This window comes from Equus asinus, chromosome 6, assembly GCF_041296235.1.
Source record: "Equus asinus isolate D_3611 breed Donkey chromosome 6, EquAss-T2T_v2, whole genome shotgun sequence".
In the NCBI taxonomy this organism is placed as follows: domain Eukaryota; kingdom Metazoa; phylum Chordata; class Mammalia; order Perissodactyla; family Equidae; genus Equus; species Equus asinus.
The window spans coordinates 80,172,488-80,192,100 of NC_091795.1; the positions used below are offsets into that span (position 1 = coordinate 80,172,488).

Consider the following 19,613-nt stretch of genomic DNA (forward strand, 5'->3'; position numbering starts at 1 on the left):
CTCCGCGAGAATGGCTTTCAGCCAAGGTCCTGTGGTCCTCATCGTCCCCAAGTCCCCCAGGACCTCAAGTCCTGCTACCGCCGCATCATCCCCGACCCCTTTCCCTTGGCACTGGGCTCGCGAATCCGTGCCTGATATCAAGGAGGTGCCCAACTGGGGTTCATTCCACTTCCGCCCCCCAAATAGTCACAGATCTGGAGAAGGGCGGGATGGTGATGGGGTTGCCTCCAAGCCTAGGCTGAGAGAGGGAGCAGTGAAAGGAGGGGCGGTCGGGACACAACAGCCTTTTATTGAGCCCCTCCCCGCGGCGGGGCGCCGAGTTGGGTGGCGCGGCGGTCTCTGCGCAGACCCGAGCGCCAGGCTCCGGTGGCACGGGCTCCGGGGGCGGGTCACTTCGGGACTGTGCCTGGGAAAGAAAAGTCGGTGAGCAGGCGCTCCAAAGAAACAAAGTAACTCCGAACCCCAGCTCACCCCTTTCCCCCAGCCACGTGGATTTCTCCTCCACTTTCCCACCCAACCTTGTCGTCCAAAGCCCCAGAGGAATGGGAGGCGGGAAAGAAAATGTCCTTTTGCACGCGCGCTAGGGGGCGCTCCTCTCCCGCTGGGAGTTGGGAAGCACTTAAAAGGAGTAAGGGCTACAAGCGGTCCCTGCTGCACCTGGGAGGACAATCACGGAGGACGGGACAGGAGAGTACTAGCCAGGCCCCGCCAGGCCCCTCAGGCCACACTCACCTTCCGGCCGATCCGGCCGCTCTTCCTCGGGCCCTGCGCTGCCCTCTTCCCCGTCCAATGCCACCTCCTCATCCTCTTCCTCCCGGGAAGCGCCTGGGCCGAACGCAGGCCTCCTGAGCTGGAGTCTCTGCTTCTCTGGCCGTCATGCCTGGCCTGAACCCCACCCAGAGGGTCTGGACGCCAGTCCCAGAGGCCTGCTGCCCCCTCCCATCCTCGCCCCCTCACCCGGCTGGAAGTCGATGGTCCTCAGCATTTCGGCCACGTGCTCCACGCTCACGGTGAATTGCTCCATGCTTTCATAGCCCGGCTCTGGCCGTCCTGCCAGCTCCACCTTCGACATCGTCCCGACCCTGCGGGGCGGTGGCAGCGGCTCATCTGGAAACGCCTCAGCACCCTCACCTGCCTCCCCATGGCAGTGGAGCCCGGCCCCTTTCTCCCCCTTCCCGCTCCGCCTACTCACTTATTGATCAGCTCCTTGGCCTGCTGCAGGGAAGAAAGGAGGGTGAGAGTAAGCACTGTGCCAACCTCTGGCAAAGTCCCATTTCTGATGCCCACCACAGTCCTGCGCAGTAGGTGGGGATGTATGTCCCAATTCCTTAAGGAGAAAAGGGCCTTAGAGACGGTGACTTGACCCAACATCCTGGGGCAAACAGGAACCAGAGATAAGACTCAAACCCAGGTCTCCAGGTGCCCAGGTCCCCACTCCAGCTACTATGCAGCCTGCCACCCTCCCCCAGGGCCCACCTGCAGGTAGAGCGCCATTTGTGGCTCCTCCATAGACTGGATGGCGGACTCGACGAGCTTAGAGGAGGCCTCCAGGTGGTCCCCATACTGGCGGATGAGTCCCCGAACCCGCTGCAGCTTCTCCTCCTGCTCCTTGGCCAGTGCCTGCAGCAGCTCACCCTTACGCTCTTCCAGCACTGAGCACAGGGCCTCGAACCTCTGATTTAGCAGCTGCTTCTGCCTCCTGCTGTTGTCCTGAAAGACCGGAGCAAGGATGAGACCTCATAGCTGAGGGAGCACCCAGTTACTTGTCCCACTTCTCACTAAATAGGAAGTCACAGATAGCCAGGAAGAAAAGTGACCTGTTAATTACACCACAAGTTAGTGGCAGAGCCAGAACTCCAGCTAAGGACTGCTCATTACCAGATTGTTTCAGTAATAGTAATAACACGATTTTTTATTGAAGTATAATTGACATACATTAGTTTCACGTGTAGAATGTAATGATTCAATATTTGTATATATCGTGAAATGATCACTACAATATGTCTAGTTAACATCAGTCACCATACACAGTTATAAAATTTTTTTTTCTTGTGATAAAAACTTTTAAGATCTACTCTCTTTGCAGATAACAAGATATTTTAAACTAGCTTCGTAAGTGCTGTTTATATCTCTGGCCCTGGTTTTTACTTGTAATATCTCATTTAATTCTCAAAAAGATCCAGTGAGGTAGCTACCATATCATTCTCATTATCATTATTTTATGTAATTAAAAAAAAAAAAAAGCACAGAGAAGTAAAGTAACTGGACCAAAGTCACAGAGCTAGTGAGGAGAAGAGCTGGGATTCAAATCTGCAGCCTGGCTAAGCACATCCCACTACTTGTGATCTATTTCCGGGAGCCCAGAAACTTTCCCTCCCATACATCCCAGGCTCACCTCGATGGTCTGGCACACTTCCTCCATCTGTGTGATCACTGCTTGCACACGATCATTGCCCGCCACCAACATCGCGATGCCATCACTGAGCTCAGTCTGTCACACACACAGGCCAGCAGTTAGGGCTGGAGGACCTGGTCTGCAGCTGCACCCCTCCCACTCCAGCCAGGGCTGCTGAGGAGAGGGCTGCTTCCTCGACTCCACGATCAGCGCATCTTCAGGGCAGCTATTCCAGAGATCTAGAGGGCTTAGAACCATCCAAGAAATATGGAAGCACATTGTATGGATTTTGGAAGGAGGTGGAGAAAGGAAGTCCTTCACCACCGAATGAGAAAGGAAGAGACATTCACCAAATATCCAGCCAATGCCAGGACTGGGCTAGATGCTTTTTCTGTAGATTCGTGTCTTCCATCAATTCTGAAACATTCTTCTTGATTATCTGTTAGGAGAATATTGCCTCTTCTCCATTCTCTTTATTCTCTCATTCTGTGACTCCGATTAGCTTTACGTTAGACTTTCTTATTCTCAATCTTCTCATCTCCCAGTGCTGCATTCTGGGTTTTTTTTTTCCAGTCCTCTCTTCCTGTTCACTAATTCTTCAGAGAAATCTCTCATTTAATTAATCCTTTGAATGTTTTATTTCAACACATATTTTCATTTCTAAAACCTCTATTTGGTTCTTTGTCAAAATCTGCATTTTTGATAGTCTATTCTTGCTTTCTTAAAAATTCTGTCTTTTTAGGACAAAATCGTCCCATTCGCAACAACATGGATGGACCTTGAGGGTAGTATGTTAAGCGAAATAAGCCAGACAGAGAAAGACGAACTCTGTATGACTCCACTCATAGGTGGAAGTTAACATATAGACAAGGAGAACTGATCGGTGGTTACCAGGGGAAAGGGGTGGGGGAGGGGGGAGGACACAAAGGGTGAAGTGGTGCACCCACAACATGACTAACAATAATGTACAACTGAAATCTCACAAGGTTGTAAACTATCATAATCTTAACAAAAAAAAATTCTGTCTTTTTAAAAGAGCATTTTATACACAGTGACTTTCTATTCTTTAATAATTCCAATATCTGAATTCCTCAGAGGTCTAAATCTATAATTTTTGTTTCTGCTGACTTCACTCATGAGGTACATTTCTTTGTGTATCTTCAATTGTGAGCTAAATTTTTTGTTGTTCTTAATCTAAGGAAAACCCAAGGGCCTAAATTGAGGGCTTTTGCCTCCAGGCAGAATTTGCATTTGCCTTGTCAAAAGCCAGGTGGCACAACGGACAACTTTAGTCCCTGGGACTCCAGTTTAACCAGGATTCTTGGGCATCTTCACTGCAGGCCCCCTACTTTTAGGGCTTTGGAGACATAGTCTCATCTTTCTAGCCCAGTAGTACTGCCAGCATTTGCCCTCTTGGAAAGCCTGCCTTTTCTGTGCTTACCACAGGTTCTGTTCTCAGCTCACTCTCCCCTCCTCCTCTCCCTACCCTACCCCTACTTGGATATTTCCTTTACTTCCTATGTGCCTACCAATACAATTTTTAAGTTACGTTTTATGTAGAATCTAGTTGTGTGATAGTGAGAGGGCCTTGAGAGTGTCTGTTCCACCATACCGAAGTCTCTGCTTGCATCCAGTATCTCCTTTATCCTTACAACTCTCAGAAGTAGGCATTTTCATCCTCATTTTACAAGTGAGGAAAGTAAGCCCCAGAGAGGTCAAGTTGCTTACCCAAGGTCACACACTGAGTCACACATAGAGCTGGGACTTTAGCTCTGATCTGCCTACCTTTAAAACCAAGTGGAGTAAGAGGCTGAGTTTGAGACCCTGTCCTATGTCCCCGCCCCAACATGCCTGCTCCCTCTGCTGCTTGATACCTTCTGGCGTTTATAAATGGTGGGCAGTGGGGCCACCTCACAGTCCTTGTGGGCACCGAAGACCTTGCAGAGAGAGCAAGTGGGCACTTCACAGCTCAGGCAGTAGATATTGATCTTCTCATCTTCATGCTCCTCACACATGAGGTGCTGCTCAGCCTTGGAGTGTAGTGGCCTGGAGGGAGGTGGGCAAGAAGGCAGGAGGGTCAGGGTCCAGGCCGGGGTGGGCCCAGAGAGTGGGGGAGTCCCATGATCACCTTCTCTTCAGCCTCCATCAACCATCACCACCACCTTCTCTGCCCCTGCAGCTAGTGCTATGGCTTGGCAGGTGAGTGACTTCCATGGTGCTCTTCATTTGAGGAACAGAAAGAGCTAAGGGATAGAGGAGGCTTAGATCCAAGAATAGTCTCTATTCTAGGAGGCAGGGAAGTCCCACAGGGCAGGAAGTCATGGAGGGTTGGCAAGTCTCTTGCTGGTGGACCGCCAGCCCCTCCCCAGATGGAGAGAGTGAAGGTGGAGCACTGACCAGGAATCGGAGATCACCTAAGCTGGGTGACCTGGGCAAGTCCCTCCCCATCTTTGGGTCCAGTCTTCTTATCTCTAAACTGAAGGGGCAGGTTGATTATTTCAGCCCCTCCCTTCTGGTCCTGATGGTTCCCCCGGCTGTGTTCCCAGCCCCGCCCTTTAGAGAGACAAGAGGCCCTGACAGCTCACCGGGAAGACTCCTGCTTATAAATGTCAATAATGTTCTCCACTAGCAGGTTTCGCTGCAGGCCATAGACACCATGTCGGTCCAGGACAACTTCATGCCTGCAAGATGGGCAGCGGAAACGACCTCCTGAAGACACAGTGGTGGAGCCCCGGGATTGCCACAGAGGGTTCGAGGCCTGTGGGGACAGGTCGCATGAGAGAACAGGCACAGTGAGGCATGAAGGAACTGTGAAGAGGCAGGGGAAAGGTAACGGGGGCTAGGGAGTAGGGGAATGGTGGAGGAGGCAGCATCAGCTCTTTTCTATGGCTGAGCCTTCCTCTGAGAGCAGCTCAGGGCGGGTGGCCATGGAGATCCCGTTTCCCACCTTTGCCCCATTACTCAGCCCACCTCCTTGAGTGTCCCTGCATCCAGAGCCTAGCTTTGGTCAAGGCCTAGTCAGGACAGGATCTCCCAAAAGGGACAGCTTGGAGTTGTGGGGAGACATTGACCTTGGCAGGAAGGCTCAGGCAGGAAATGGACTCGGAGCAATGCAGCCAATGTCCTCTAGCCTGGGGCTTTCATGGGTCACATCTAGGGAAGATTCTCTGCAGCCCTGGGCCGAGGCACAAGCAGAGACACTTGCTGAACAATGGGGCAGACAAGCCACATTCAGCTGGGTAATTCTGGGAAGTCACTCCAGGGACTGGATATCAGGAGTCCTGGGTTTTTGTGCTGCCCTAGGTAATTTGGGCAAGCATTCAACCTCTGTAAAATTAAGGACTAGATTGGATTATTCATTCTGCAACAAACATTGAGTGCTCCAGGATTACTGGGCTTTGGGGGTAAGCTATAACAAATGCATCCCTGCCCTAAGGACAAACAAACAGGCAACTACATCCCGTGGGCTAGGTGTTATGATAGGGGTAAGCTCAGAAGGAGGACTTACCAGAGATGCTCGTCACTTCCTCCCACTTACACCTTTTAGAAAACTTGCTCCATCCCATCCTAAAAGGGAGAGCCCTGCCATCTGCCATGCCCCAGTTCGGAGATGACTGATCCAGAATTGAGGAGGTGATTGCCTGACCCATCAAGACCAATTACATTTTCTCTCTAGGAACTTGGAATTGAGACACAGAGGCTGAGGTGGCTAGACTATGTGTGGCTTTTGAACTGAAAAGACCTGTGGAGTTGGGCTAAGAGCTGACATTGTTGCCACTCAAAGTCTTGTGCAAGTAGAAGTGCAAAGTGTGAGGGGTCATAAACTATGAGCAGAGAAGTCTGGAGAAGAGTCAGTTTGTGGATAGTAGCTAATAGAGCCCCTGAGATTTTAGTAAGAAACATAGAATAAAGACTATGTGTCCAAGCCTTCTTGCCAGCTGGATGTGGCCAGGTACCTGCATTCTGGACAATGGAATATAGATAGAAATGTTTTGTGCAATTTCTAGTAAGTATCCTTAATGGGAGGGGCATGTCTTATTCCTCCTTTTTTCTCCTTCTTGCTGGCTGGAATGAAGACGGCACGGCTTAAATTGAAACAGCCCTCTTGAGCCATGAGGTAGCCATATGTGAGAGCGGCAATAAGATAAAAGGAGTGAACCTCTGATGAGGCAGTCCTGGACTGTCTATCCATACTTTCACTTAAGAGAATAAACAAATTTTTACCTTCTTTAAGCCATTGTTATTTTGGGGTTTCTGTCACTTACAGCAGAACCTAATCCTAACTGGCTCAAAGACCACGGACTCCAAGAGAGTAATGGAGAGAATAGTCACCTGTGACTTTGCATATTTAGATGTATTTTTTTGCAATTGGGTTCCATAAAATTCTCCAAATCCTTATGCTATACATCAGAGGGACCCGTGTATGGGTGCAGTAACGCCCTATAACACATAGAGGGCGTCCAAGTCCACAGTCTTGTTTGACCTTTGGTAGCTAGAGAGGAAGGCAAGGCAGGAAATGTAGCCCCATTGTGCAGTGGGCAACCTATCTTGAGGAGAGTTACTGGGATGTATCACAAATATCACATTTTGGGGGATTTCTTGAGAATTATAAGAACTGGACACTTTAGCCCATCATAAAGCTGGAATGGATTAGTTTGAGATTATCCAAGGCTGTGTTCGGGTATTGTCCTTCTCAATAACTACAACTGTATGAATATTGTTGAATTTAGGGAATGGGTTAAAGTGTAAGGTTACCGGGCTTTTGTTTACTTAATACAATTACCTTTCAATATTTGGAATCCAAGTGAGGAAGGAGGTGCTGGGAGAACTCTAAGCCTGCAAGCTCCTGGGGGGATCTGACTTCTCTTTGATTTGCTGGTGGCAAGCATACAAAGGTGCTCAGAAAATGTCTGAATGGGAGGAAAGGGGCATATTCTAAAGCTTTAGCCCAGAGCAAAGACAAACTCCTGGGTAGCCTCTCCCTTCCTCCTCCCTCCCTCACTGCGCCCTTTCTCTATACTCGTTATTTAACATTCAACACGTGTTTTAAGGGCCTATAATGTGTTCAGCTCTGTGCTATGGCCTTTCCAGATATTACTGAATTCATTCCTCAAGAATTTCTTGTAAAGATGGTAGAGAAGATCAAGATTTGCCCCCTACTTAGACTACAAGAAATATAACAACAATGGCTAACATCTACGAGCACTTCATGCCAGGCTTTGCTCTAAGTCCTTTTATTTGTGTTAACTCACTTGATACTCATATCAACTCTATGAAGTAGGTACTACTGTTAGTCCCATTTCAGAGATAGGAAAGTGTAGCTCAGAGAAGTTAAATAAATTGCACCTGGTCATCAGATAATTGCGGTACAGCCAGTGTTTGAACTCAGGGACTCTAACTCCAGAGTCTGTCCTAAAAATCGATATACTATATTGTCAGATACAATAAAATTTAGGCCAATTGAAGGACGATGTCCAGAGCTAACATTCATTTCTCTGAGTCTCAGACAAAACAGATTTTAGTAAAAGAGTCATGAAGGGCCACACATCAACCCTTCACAAAGGAAAGAAACAACAGCCTAAAAATCAACTGTGCAACTGTGAACTGAAGTTGTTTGAGCAGATATAAACAACAGATGACCCATCGAATCAAAACCCTGTGTGTCATGCAACGCTATAAGGGCCCAGCTCGCAACCAGAATGACCTGCTTGTCTGTAGAAAGGAAATAGCTCAAATCTCAGGAGAGACTTCCTTCCATGTTTCTACACATGCCTGCATGGTAAGTAATTCATTAGATTCTGTGTGAAAAATATTCTGAGGCAACATAACCAAACTGAGGCACTCAACTGCCCACTAATCCAGGTCATGCCCCTCTATTCACCAAGGAAGCCAAAGGACTTTTAAACAGAGATTGCAAACCAATGACAATATCCAGGTAGCCAGTTCACATGTAAGAGAACAGTGGAAGAAAGCCAAGGTAGCCAGAGGGTCGAGTACAGAATTCACCCTCTGCCCCAGATAAAACCAACCTATTCAAAGAGGAGTGATAAGCAGAAGGGATCCACCAGGAGATGCAAGCCAAGATAATACCAAAAGAATAGGGAAAAGAAAGCATGACAAGCAAAGGACAGATGAAGAATGCCCTTTAGAAGAAGAACTGCTCCAAGAAACAGTAGAATTTCAATCTGACATTTTTAAGGAAAGAAAATATAGTATCTTTGATTAAAGAAGAGATATAAGTTCACATTGATGTAAACTATTATAAACTCAATAATAAAAAAAGAAGAGATATAAGTGATCAAACCTGGAGAAGAAAAATGAGCGGTAGAATTAAGGAAAGAAATCAAGTAAAATATATTATCAACACAGAAACAAAATTCACATTTGACTCAGTAGGAAGCAGAATCTAGGATACTGATAAAAGTCACATAGATTGTAGTAGAAAATAACAGAGACAAAGTAATCGGGTCTGCATGCTGCAACGTGGGTCAGTCTTGAAGACATTAGGCTAAATGAAATGAGCCTGACATAAAAGGACAAATACCGTGTAATCCCTCTTATATGAGGTACCTGGAATAGTCAAGATCATAGAGATAGAAAGTAGAACTGGGCCCGCCTGGTGGCGCAGCAGTTAAGTTTGCATGCTCTGCTTCTGTGGCCTGGGGTTCTCTGGTTCTGATCCCGGGCACGGACATGGCACCGCTCATCAAGCCATGCTGAGGCAGGCATCCCACATATAAAGCAGAGGAAGATGGGTACAGATGTAAGCTCGGGCTAATCTTCCTTGAAAAAAAGGTAGACTGGTGGTTGCCAGGGTCTGGGAGGAGGGGGAACAGGGAGTTATTATTTAACAGGTATGGAGTCTCAGTTTGGGAAGATGGAAAGTTCTGGAGATGGATAGTGGTGATGGTTGCACAGCAATGTGAATGTTCTTAATGCTGCTGAACTGCACACTTAAGAATGGTTAAGATAGTAAATTTATATTACATGTATTTTACCACAATATTAAAAAAGAAAAAAGTTTAAAAAAAAGTAATCAGGTCTTGTTGGGATGTCTTGGCCAAGGGTCCTACTCCAGACTCCCTAAAGTCAGGATGGATCTTGGGGGTTGACCTGAGGTAGACTGAGAGGCCCAGTGCCTCTTCACCACTTCCCCACCTGCCAAAGCAATTTCTTTAGCAGCTCATTCCACTGGCTAATCGCTGCCATTCTCCTGGGACTCAGGGCTCTGCGAGGCAATCAACACTCAGGCAGTCCACCCTAAATCCTTTGTTTGAAGAACACTTTTTTTGAGAACCAGAGAGCACAGAGGGCAGGTGATGGGGAAGGGTTGCACCTCTGCCTTCTTCACAGTTGGGTTAAGGGCTGGCGCTGCGCCCTGAAGCAGACACCACAGCTGAGCACAGCTTCTCTGTTCATCCCTTCAACCCAGAGTCCCTTCCCTCTTCCAAAGTGCAAGTCTTTCTGCCGCATGCTACCTCTGGCTGGCTGGCTTTCCTCTTAACCTCAGGACATCCCTTCCCCTCTGTGATTGCTTCAGCAATGTTTCCCCACACCCAACTCCACATATATATAAACGCGCGCGCTCACACACACACACACTCTTTTGCACTACGTTAAATTTGACTAGTAATAAAACAGCAAAGCTTATATTTTGGAATTTTCAGGGTCCTCTAGCTCATGGCACAACACTCATGTTGCTTCGCCACCTCACTGTGCTACTTATGTGCTAACTCAGTGTTTCTCAAAATATGGCATACATACTGATGACAGGCATGAAGATTTTAGGAGGTATGAGGATGGACATTTAAAATTTTGATGTGCTTATTTTAATGCATATTGGAAAAAATAACCAGCCTACAAAAATGGTGACTTTCATGGATTTTGTCCCTTAGACTGAGGATAAAGTAAATATTTAAGCTTTAAATGTGAGTTCTTTTACAGAGAAATATTCAATCGTAGTACGGGTGGTGAAGAATCAGGAAGGTGACATGAGAATGAAGTTTGGGAAGTTTGCTCTAACTCTTCCCTGACTCCCTCCTCTTATCAAAACTCATCTGTCTTATGTCCCACACCTTTTGCAGGTGCTGGGTGGCCACTTTGAAAAAGTCATCTGTACCGGACATGTGGATAAAACTGTTACCCCTTCTTGGTAACATCTCTGTATTTTAACAGAGGGCATTTAATGCAGCATGATATGGGGAGGGTAGCATTGGCCTGAAGATCTGGTTTTGGATTTGCCATTTATGACTTTGGGAAAATAATTTCCCTCATGGCCCCAATTTCTGCAGATCTGAAAAGAGGGATTTGTACTTAGCACTAAGTCCTTTCAAGGGCTGATGGTCTCTGAGCAATGAGCCTTCATGGATATAATTATGGTAGGAATTTCAGATACCCTCACCAGTGTGTATGTACCTGTGAGATGGGGGGAGGGAGCTGGTGATTTTTATAACAACCCTCCCTTCTCACACCATGTGGGCTCCCTCTCCCTCTCTGACTTTGTGATCTAGTATCTCACTTCTGTTTGTGCCTCCCCCTAGCTGTCACTGTAGCGCCCTCTTTCGGTCTGATGTGAGCAGTTCCTAAAGTCCCATCTCTGAAATGGCCCTGGTGTGTTTAGATGGGTTCTTACATTTTGCAATTGGTATTATCGGTAAGGTTTCAGTTTTATATAATACATCTGTATTATTCTTACCACTAGAATAAACAATAAAATTGCTTTTTCAGATAAGAAACATGCTAGTTCTTTAACAGTAGAAGAAAGATTAATGAGTTATTAATGGAATTGTACAACTAACTTTAACAGAGTACTTAACAACACGGGGAGATACTCACGTCATGATTTTAGATGAAAATGCAGGATATAAATCTTTATAGACAGTAGGATCCCAATTTTGAATTGGGTGATAAGATTTACAGGTGATTTTTAAAATTTCTTCTTTCTATCCATCTACATTTCCCAAATTTCTCTGTATAGACCATGAATTACTTTATGAAAAATAAAACATTTTTGCAATAATTTTAATTGAATCATAGAATTTTGGGTGATTCTTTCTTTCCTTTTTTTTTAAAAAAAAAAATTTCCAAATTTTGTACAAGGACTTCGGGGTTTGGAAAAAAAAGCTTTGCTGTTTAAAAATGTAATGCTCAGTCGTGACGTGACTAAGAAAGGGGCGCTGGAGTACCCTAAGAGCCAACAAGACAACACACCACTTAGGGGAACCGGGAAGAACCATGTTAGTTCAAGCGAGGGGGTGTTTAAGAAGATACCATTTGAAGACACGGTAGACAGGTAGCAGGAGATGGTAGGTAGGAAAGAGTTTCAGGAGACCAGAGGGAATCATGGAGGGAAGCTAGAAAGGTGGGTTTTACCATGAAGAGTTTTTTTTTTTTAATTGTGGTAAAATCATGGAGGGCTAGGAATCCAAGCATAAGGATCTGAACTTAATTTTGTAGACAAGATTTCTAAACTGGGAGAGAAAATAAGAGTGAATATTGATCTGACAGAGGTAATTTGGATAGATGGGAGGGGAGGGACTGGCTAAAGGCACAGATAAGCTGGGAAGCACGTGCCAAAGTCAGTGCAAGTCACGAGGCCTGCCCTCTGTGGCAGCAATCCTGGAAAGACGGGGTGCCAAAGGTGGAATCAGCAGAACCGGGCAGTCACTGGGATGTGAGTGGGCTGTGGGGAGAGGAAGGAGTCAAAGACAATTCTGGCATTTCAAGTCTGGATGCTTAGGAAGACGCTGGTGCCTATAATGCAGGAGTACTCAAGCTGGGGATCACAGCCCCCAAAAGATCCATGACTAGAAGAATTCATGGGGTCTGTGAACCTGGCTGGGGAAAAAAAAAATCTTTATTTTCATTAACCTTTAGCAGAAATTGGGCAATTCCCCCAATTTTGAAGGTAGGCAACAAATCACAGTAGTCTTAATAGTATCTGTGACTTTGTCACCAACAGAAATCACAGGTATTTTCATATAACATTACAGTTGTTGATCCAATCTCCAAAAATAATTTGCACTTATCACTACTTCTAAACTATAGTAGTTATTAGGCCCACTGCTTGACCTCACTATTTAATGTTTTAATTAAGAAGCACATATATTACTCTATCAAACATGTTCTACTTATTTTGGTAGTTATATTCCAGTGTTTCTCAAGCTTTTTAAAATTACTGCCCCTTCCAGTAGACTTTTTAGACATCTTTTCCCTAATCGCCATCCCCTCCCCATTAAATTTTAACACTGCAAATGTAAAAAGGTCAAACTCACAGAAGCAGAGAGTAGAAACGTGGTTGCCAGGGGCTGGGGGTGGGGGAAATGGGCAGATGTTGGTCACAGAGCACAAAGTTTCAATAATAAGATGAATAAGTCCTGGGGGTCTCATATACAGCATGGTGACTATAGGTAATAATACTATATTGTTTGTTTGGCATTTGCTAAGAGAATATTAGACCATAGACACAAAAAAATGGTAACTATGTGAGGTGATGGATGTGTTAACTAGCTTGATTGTGGGAATCATTTCACAATGTAGTACATATATCAATTCATCATGTTGTCCATCTTATATGTAATTTTTGTCAATTGTGCCTCACTAAAGCTGGGGGGAAGTTTTACAGGAAAGCAAAAAATAAATAAAAATTAAAAAATCAAATCACAATAAAAACTTTTTAATATTACAGAGATCACCCCTGTTAAGAATGCATGAGGAGGCATGCTGTGTTCTAACGCAACTGATTTTCTCTATAATCGTAGGTAATATATTTTATGCATTTAAAAACATTGTTCTTAAAAAACCCACACACATATTGTCCTTAGAAAGGGTCCACAGGCTTCACGAACTGACAAAGGGCAGATGGTACAAAAAGAGATTACTTCCTGCTCTGATTGCAAATCCCTAGCTGGCCTCACCACAAATAGGAATTCTATACAGTAAGGTGTAGATGGCAACCTCCTTACTACACTCCACGGCTGACGGTCTCTACTTTGGGCTAAAGATTTCTCAGCTGACTAATATCCAGTGAGCAAAAACCTATCTTCTGCTTCTGATTATCTTTCTATTTCAAGACTGGGAAATAACTGATAGGTCTAGTGTACACATAAATGTCTTTGTTCTTCCTTTTAGTCTTACATTTACACAAGGAAGCCAGCACTGTAAAGTACAATTTCGTGTGCCAATGATGTGATGTGTAGAGGAAATTCCATCATTCTAGGAAACAGAACACCTAGATTTATGTCCCTGCTCTGTCCCTCTGTGTGGCTGTAACCTGTTTCCTTGTGTTCTCCCCTGTAAAATGGAAATAACATCCATCCTAACTCAAATGGCATCATGCATTTAGGATAGTAATAATCCTAATCTATGCCTTAAAAATACATGAGCACACAAAACCACTGGAGATGAAATAACTGTTTTTCCTTCACTGTGAAGGATAAAATGGAATGGAATAAATAGAATTAAATTCTAGGTTATGTTCAAGGCTTTTATGTGGCATACATGCCATAAGCTGTCTCTCTTTTAGGCTGTATGGTGCCTTCTAGCACCTTTGTAATGTTCCATAACATCTAATAGACATGTCCCATCTGGAAAGATGCGCTGTGAATGCAGTTACGCTATCAAACCTATATTTATCTATCTCAGAATGTTTTCCCTCTTCCCTGGCTATCCAGAGTGATGCTAATTGAGGATACCTGTCCAGGATGCAAAGGAGGTTGAGGCTATCTCCCCCCAACCAGATGGCCTGGGCAATGATGAATAGTGGACCATGTAGGTCCTCTGGGCCAGACCCTCAGAATATACTGGAGAAACCATGGGGAAATGGTGGGCAGAAGACCAGACATTTGGAGAAAAGTTGAAGAGCCTTAGGAGAATCCAGGTGTTGCTAAAAGCTGAGCTGTGGGTGGGACAGGGATTTGAGTGGAGGGCTGGCTCTGCCTGACAGAACCTAGCAAAGAGACTGGCACAGGGGTGTGTGAAATGAGGCTGGCTGAAAGGAAGACTGATAAGCAGAAGAGTGAGTCAAGCTGAGAGACTAGTAATAGAATGGAAAGCCCTTAAAAAATGGAAATTCATAATAATATTTCTTGAATTTGTGAAATCAGAATTACAAGGATATTAAAGATCAGTTTAAAACATCCTTCTAATCTATATAAGTGTAAACAGCCCTGAAGGGGTGAAATAGCCTGATTTACATCACATGGCAAATTAAGGAAGAAACTAGTGGGACTAGCCCCCAGGAAGGTTAAGTCTCAGTCTAGGTTTGTGTTCCTCATTAAGCCAAGTTTCTTCCCTAAAGTAAGTGAGATCCCTAATCCTGCTTCAAGGTCAATGCAATTCACAAAATGTCAATGAACCAATTTCTCATAAAGAAGACTGGCCCAAGGTCAGGCTGGGGAGGTCCCAGTGCCCTGAGTAGCAGGTGGAAGTGGTCGAAGAGGCAGGCTGTGTAGGATTTTCACTAGCAGGCCTGCACTTGATGACAACAGGTCCTAAGAATTAACCGAGAAAGAAGTGGAATTCACGGTGGAGTGAAAGACGTCATCTTTTTCCCAGACTGCCCTTTATTAGAGAAGGCGGCCTCTGTCTTGATATTCCTGACTCTGTAAATTGCTCCTTAAATGGACACCCTCCATAAAAGCTGTTCCTGAACAACCTTCTTACAAGGCTTTCTGGCTGTCCTTTAAATTACAACAGGTTGCAGCTCATAAACAAGTGCCCACAGTGAAGTGGGGGCAGGTATAAAAATAAACTGAAGGCTTGCTTTAGTTTAGGAGTGAATAGAATTTACAAATACAGAAACACATGGGAAGATGTTTGTGTCAAATTCCCACCCCAACAGCTTTCCTCTAGTCAAAATGCTTGGTAGCTGAGTGGGTGCAAATGTGGGGAAGGAGAGAGGGAGAAATCAGAGGGGGTTAACATGGTGTTTTATTCTGTTTAAATTCAGAGAGATGTATTACAGCTCTAAAGAAAACTAGTTAAATTGTGATGGCAACTATGTAAAAATATGAATAGGGACAAGGGCTTGAAAGTAATATGCAAACATGAAAATAACTGTGTTGGAGGAGGTAGGATAATGGATGATTTCCATCCAAACCTTTAATACTGTTTAACATTTCAATTAAATGTTTTAATTTTTCAAATTTTCCTTCCTGGCTCTCTAGTTAACCTGATGTTATAAAATCACAATTCCCAAAAATTCTTGTTTGTTGTCCATCACAGCAGTTTTCAGGACAGCAAAACGCTGGACACCACCTAAATGTTTGAGAAGATTGATTAAATAGACCGTGATCTAGTCATCACAGTGGAACACTATACAGCCATTTAAAAAGGAAGACACAGATACGAATGTGTGAATATGGAACAACCACTAAGCAAGAGTAAGTAAACAAAGGCAGGTGTAAGACAAGGGGTCTAGTTTAAATATATATATATATATATATATATATATACACACACACACACGTTCTCTCTCCATGGAAAATTTCTGGAAGGAAATCCAAGAAAGTTGGCAATCGCTACCTCCATCTGGAGAAGGGAACTGAGTGCCTGAGGTGAAGATTCAGTTTTCTTGATATAAACTTTCATACTGTTTGAAAAAAATATATGTATAATATACTGGTATCACTTTTATAAGTCCTGTTAACTTTCTAGGCAACGTTCTAAGGGTATTCTTCATAAATGGTTTTAAGATAGAGGAACCAAAAGTCCTATTCTTGTCCCCATACTTAGAAAACAGACAATCTTATTATGCCCAGAGTTGTCAAAATGTGGAGGCAATGTGTGAAAAAACTAAATATGCTCATCTTTCAGAGGGAGATCTACTGAGATGTATATACAGAAGTGTAGCTGAAGAACTGGGTCAGCCTCCCACCAGGCCGTCCCAAATAAAGCAGCAAAGGAATGAGCTGTTCCCTCTTCTCTCCTCAGAGGGCCTAGGGGTACTCTGCACTTTAAAAGATACACGTCAGTCCAGACCCACAGAGTCATCCCAAAGCCCTGGGAACCCTGTTATCTCCCAAATATTCTACACAGGGCTTGACCCAACCCATTCCCAGGTCGCTCTGGGCCCAGATCAATATTCCAGAGCTTCAAGGAGCCAAAACTGTGTGCCTGGATACACAGGACAGGCTTGAACAAGGAGGTCACTTAAACATCTTTTAGCCTCCATATACAAGACCTTTCTCTGCGTCCCTCTGCCCGATCATACCGTGAGTCTTGTACTTGAATATTCTGACCACTTTTTTACAGGACACGTTATCTTCACTTTCAAAACTTCTCTTCACATTCATATATTTCAGGTTCTAATGAAAGGATGTTTCACTACAAATTCATGAGAAAGAATGGCAAAACCCTTTTACCATCCCCTTCTAGGCATCTCAGCCTGAAGGATGTTCAGAGAGCTGTTCAGAGCAAGGGAAAAACCAAGATGGTGGACAAGGCGTAGCCTCTGGTACATGACGACGCCTGGGCTGAGCAGGCATAGCAGTCAGTCTAGGCCCCCAGAAAGGGAAAATCACTGGCTCTGAGACACTCTTGAGCCAAATAACGGCAGGTTTGGACAAGCAGAGGAATAGGAGATGGGAATGGGCCTTGATGGGAAGATGGCAGGAAAGACTATGGGGCTGGGCACTCAGTGAAGATGGTAAACAGCAGAGAGACAAAGGGTGGGTCACAGGGCACAGCTAGGGGATGGCTTGACTTAGCTGGGCCATTGTTTTCCCCCAAACATGCTGCCCCAAAGAACTTAAAAGGGAAGCACTATCTTGGTTGTTAAAAATCACTTGCATTCAACACATTTCCCCATAATTTCTGATATAGATGAAGAATATGTGTTCATGATGTTCCTTATTGCCCCATGCATAGTAAGCCAGCTAGCTCTGGTCTATTCAGAGTTTTTACTTCATTTGCAAGGTCTTTGTGCGTGTGTGTGTGTGTCTGTGTGTGTGTGCACCTCTTCTCCTCACTCTCCCTGATCTTTGTTCCATTTTCTAGATTACTAGAACCTACACCAGTGGCACAGGGCAAGAAAGCAAGCTTAGGAATAAACCATCCTGTGATATGCTGCTTTTCTTCTTGAAACCAGTAGCTAAAATGGTATCTGTGAATTAGTTATGCTTTGCCCCATGACCATGCCTAAATCCAAACTCATTATATTTCTGGGAAGTAAGATTTCATCTCTGCCTTCTCTGCTGAAGTGACCTCAATCCTTTTTAACCAGCAGGCCCCTTTACAGACCAATCTGGAGTGGCGCACAGGCCTGAGTTTTAGTTGCGGAGAGTTCCCAGTCTTCTGCTCACTGTCTAACTCTGCCCCTAAAGATGGGTGTGTTAAACTTTGCCTTAAATACAAATAATTTCACTGTCATCATGAACTTTTCTCATAGTGTTTATTTTTTAATGTTTCATTATCTCATTGCTATTTTCTCCAGATTTTCCGTATTGTTCTCAAAATCTGAAACTCCAAACTGGAATGGAGAGTTCAGTAAAAGACTGTTCTATAGTCTGATGTAGGATCACCTCCCTCCCAATTTCTATGGGGGTCTTCTTTCCTCTGTAGATACCAGCATTCCAGCTGCTCTCCGTGCACAGGCTGTACTTGCCAGCCTGCATAGCAGCTGCTGACTCATGCTTATTTTGGGATCTGCTATGACCCTGGCTCTTCCTCTGCTCTTCACCCAGGACAGCCACCACCCACCTCATAGAACATTCTGCCCGTCACCTTCTGGGGTCTCAGCTCTGACCTAATGAGAAGTCTCCCACAAGTTTGCACTGCCTTACCTGGCTCTGCCCCCACCCCTGGCCCACCTGGAAGACGTCGTTGGCACACTTGCGGCACAGGTTGTGCTGGCAGGGCAGGATCACCACTGGTTTGGAGAACATCTCCAGGCAGATGGGGCAGATGAGCTGCTTCTCCAGGTTGTCCATGCTGTGTGCATCCCCTAGCAGCGGCTTGAAACCCACTGTGAAGTTCATCCCCTCAGCGATCGTGCCTACCCTGGCCTTGGCCCCGGTCCTGGCCTTCTCTCACTGCCTCTGGACCCTTCCTCGCTTACTTCAGACAGTCTGTGGATTCTTATGTTCCCTTCTGTTGCTCACTCTTGAAATAGCTCTGCTCTCTCTCCTGTCCCTTCCTCTAACGATTCGCCTCGTCTTTAGATAGCTGTTTTCAGAACACTCTCTGTCTCTCTATTCTTTGCTCTGTACTCCAGCCAGGCACATGTAGCTTTATCTATCCCTCCCTCCCTGAATGCCTATGTCCCTGGAAATTTCTCCTTTTGTTCCCCAAACGACTCTTGTTCACTCTACGGGCAGCACTGTTTGTCCCTCATGCCCCAGAGAGGAGATTAATTTTAACGTGGGGGTGGGGAACAAGGGGCATCTGTGTGACATTCCAACTCCCAATTTAGCTCATGTAAGGCGAGCCACAGCTGTCACCGAGTGAGTGACCCTGACTCACTCAGGAACGGGTGACTCCGTTGAGCAAGAGCAGGGGTGGGCTTCACTGCTCACGGGGAAAGGTGGGCAGCAAAGGTGTCAGGCTCTCTCACTCAGAAGACTCCTGTGAGCCCCTGACCTCCGTGCTCTGGCTCGGGCCCCTCCTCCAGGGCAGTGACACAAAATCTAAATCGGCCTGGACGCGAGGCACTGTACGTGGTTCAGGGTGGGAGGAAAGATCTTGCCAGCCTTACGGACTGTCAGTGCAAGTTTCTGCCTCCAAGGCTTAGCCAGTGCCCTTGGCCCTCTTCCTCTGTGATTCAGAACAATGGCACCAGAGACCAGAGAGAGAGAGGCTCTGGTCCAACACTTCTGGTCCATTTTTTTTCTTGCCCAGACCTTTCTTATATCACCCTAGGAAAAGAAGCTCAGGAGGCTAGAGCTGGCAGTTGTGCCAGGACCTAGAATGACCTCATGAGCTTGCCCCTGAGAAAGTGTGGGATTCTGGTCCATGACCACATCACCAGAGCTACTCCAAGGACTTTAAGTTTGTTAGGAAATCAAGAGAAGCCGAGCTGGGCAGAAAGGACCTGAATGCCAGGGACCTATTTTGGGCACCAGGGGAACTGGTCTCCAGAGAAATTTTAGAGCACTGACAAAGCCATAATCACAAGGCTCCGGGAACCTTCTGCCCCAACTCTGCAGTCATCCTGGACTCCTACTCTCCAAGGCAGGCTGGCCTCACATGGGAGCATCGCGCCTCTGTCTTTTTCTCCTAC

At 45.5% G+C, this 19,613-nt stretch overlaps 1 protein-coding gene across 2 annotated transcripts; it reads right to left on the reverse strand.

Moving 5' to 3' along the window:
* Positions 1-268: 268 nt before the first annotated feature.
* On the reverse strand, positions 269-18,756 carry TRIM54 (tripartite motif containing 54). Of its 2 annotated transcripts, none has more exons than XM_014850365.3 (9): positions 18,205-18,756; positions 4,981-5,153; positions 4,270-4,441; positions 2,396-2,491; positions 1,477-1,710; positions 1,193-1,215; positions 958-1,082; positions 733-825; positions 269-406 (listed from the first exon to the last, which is right to left on the reverse strand). In XM_014850365.3, the coding sequence occupies exons 1-9, from the start codon at positions 18,370-18,372 to the stop codon at positions 390-392; spliced, it is 1,101 nt and encodes a 366-aa protein (XP_014705851.1). In that variant the 5' UTR covers positions 18,373-18,756; the 3' UTR covers positions 269-389. The 2 variants fall into 2 exon arrangements, with proteins under 2 accessions (XP_014705851.1, XP_070368500.1); XM_070512399.1 differs by having other exon boundaries at positions 1,193-1,212; positions 18,205-18,744.
* Positions 18,757-19,613: the final 857 nt, after the last annotated feature.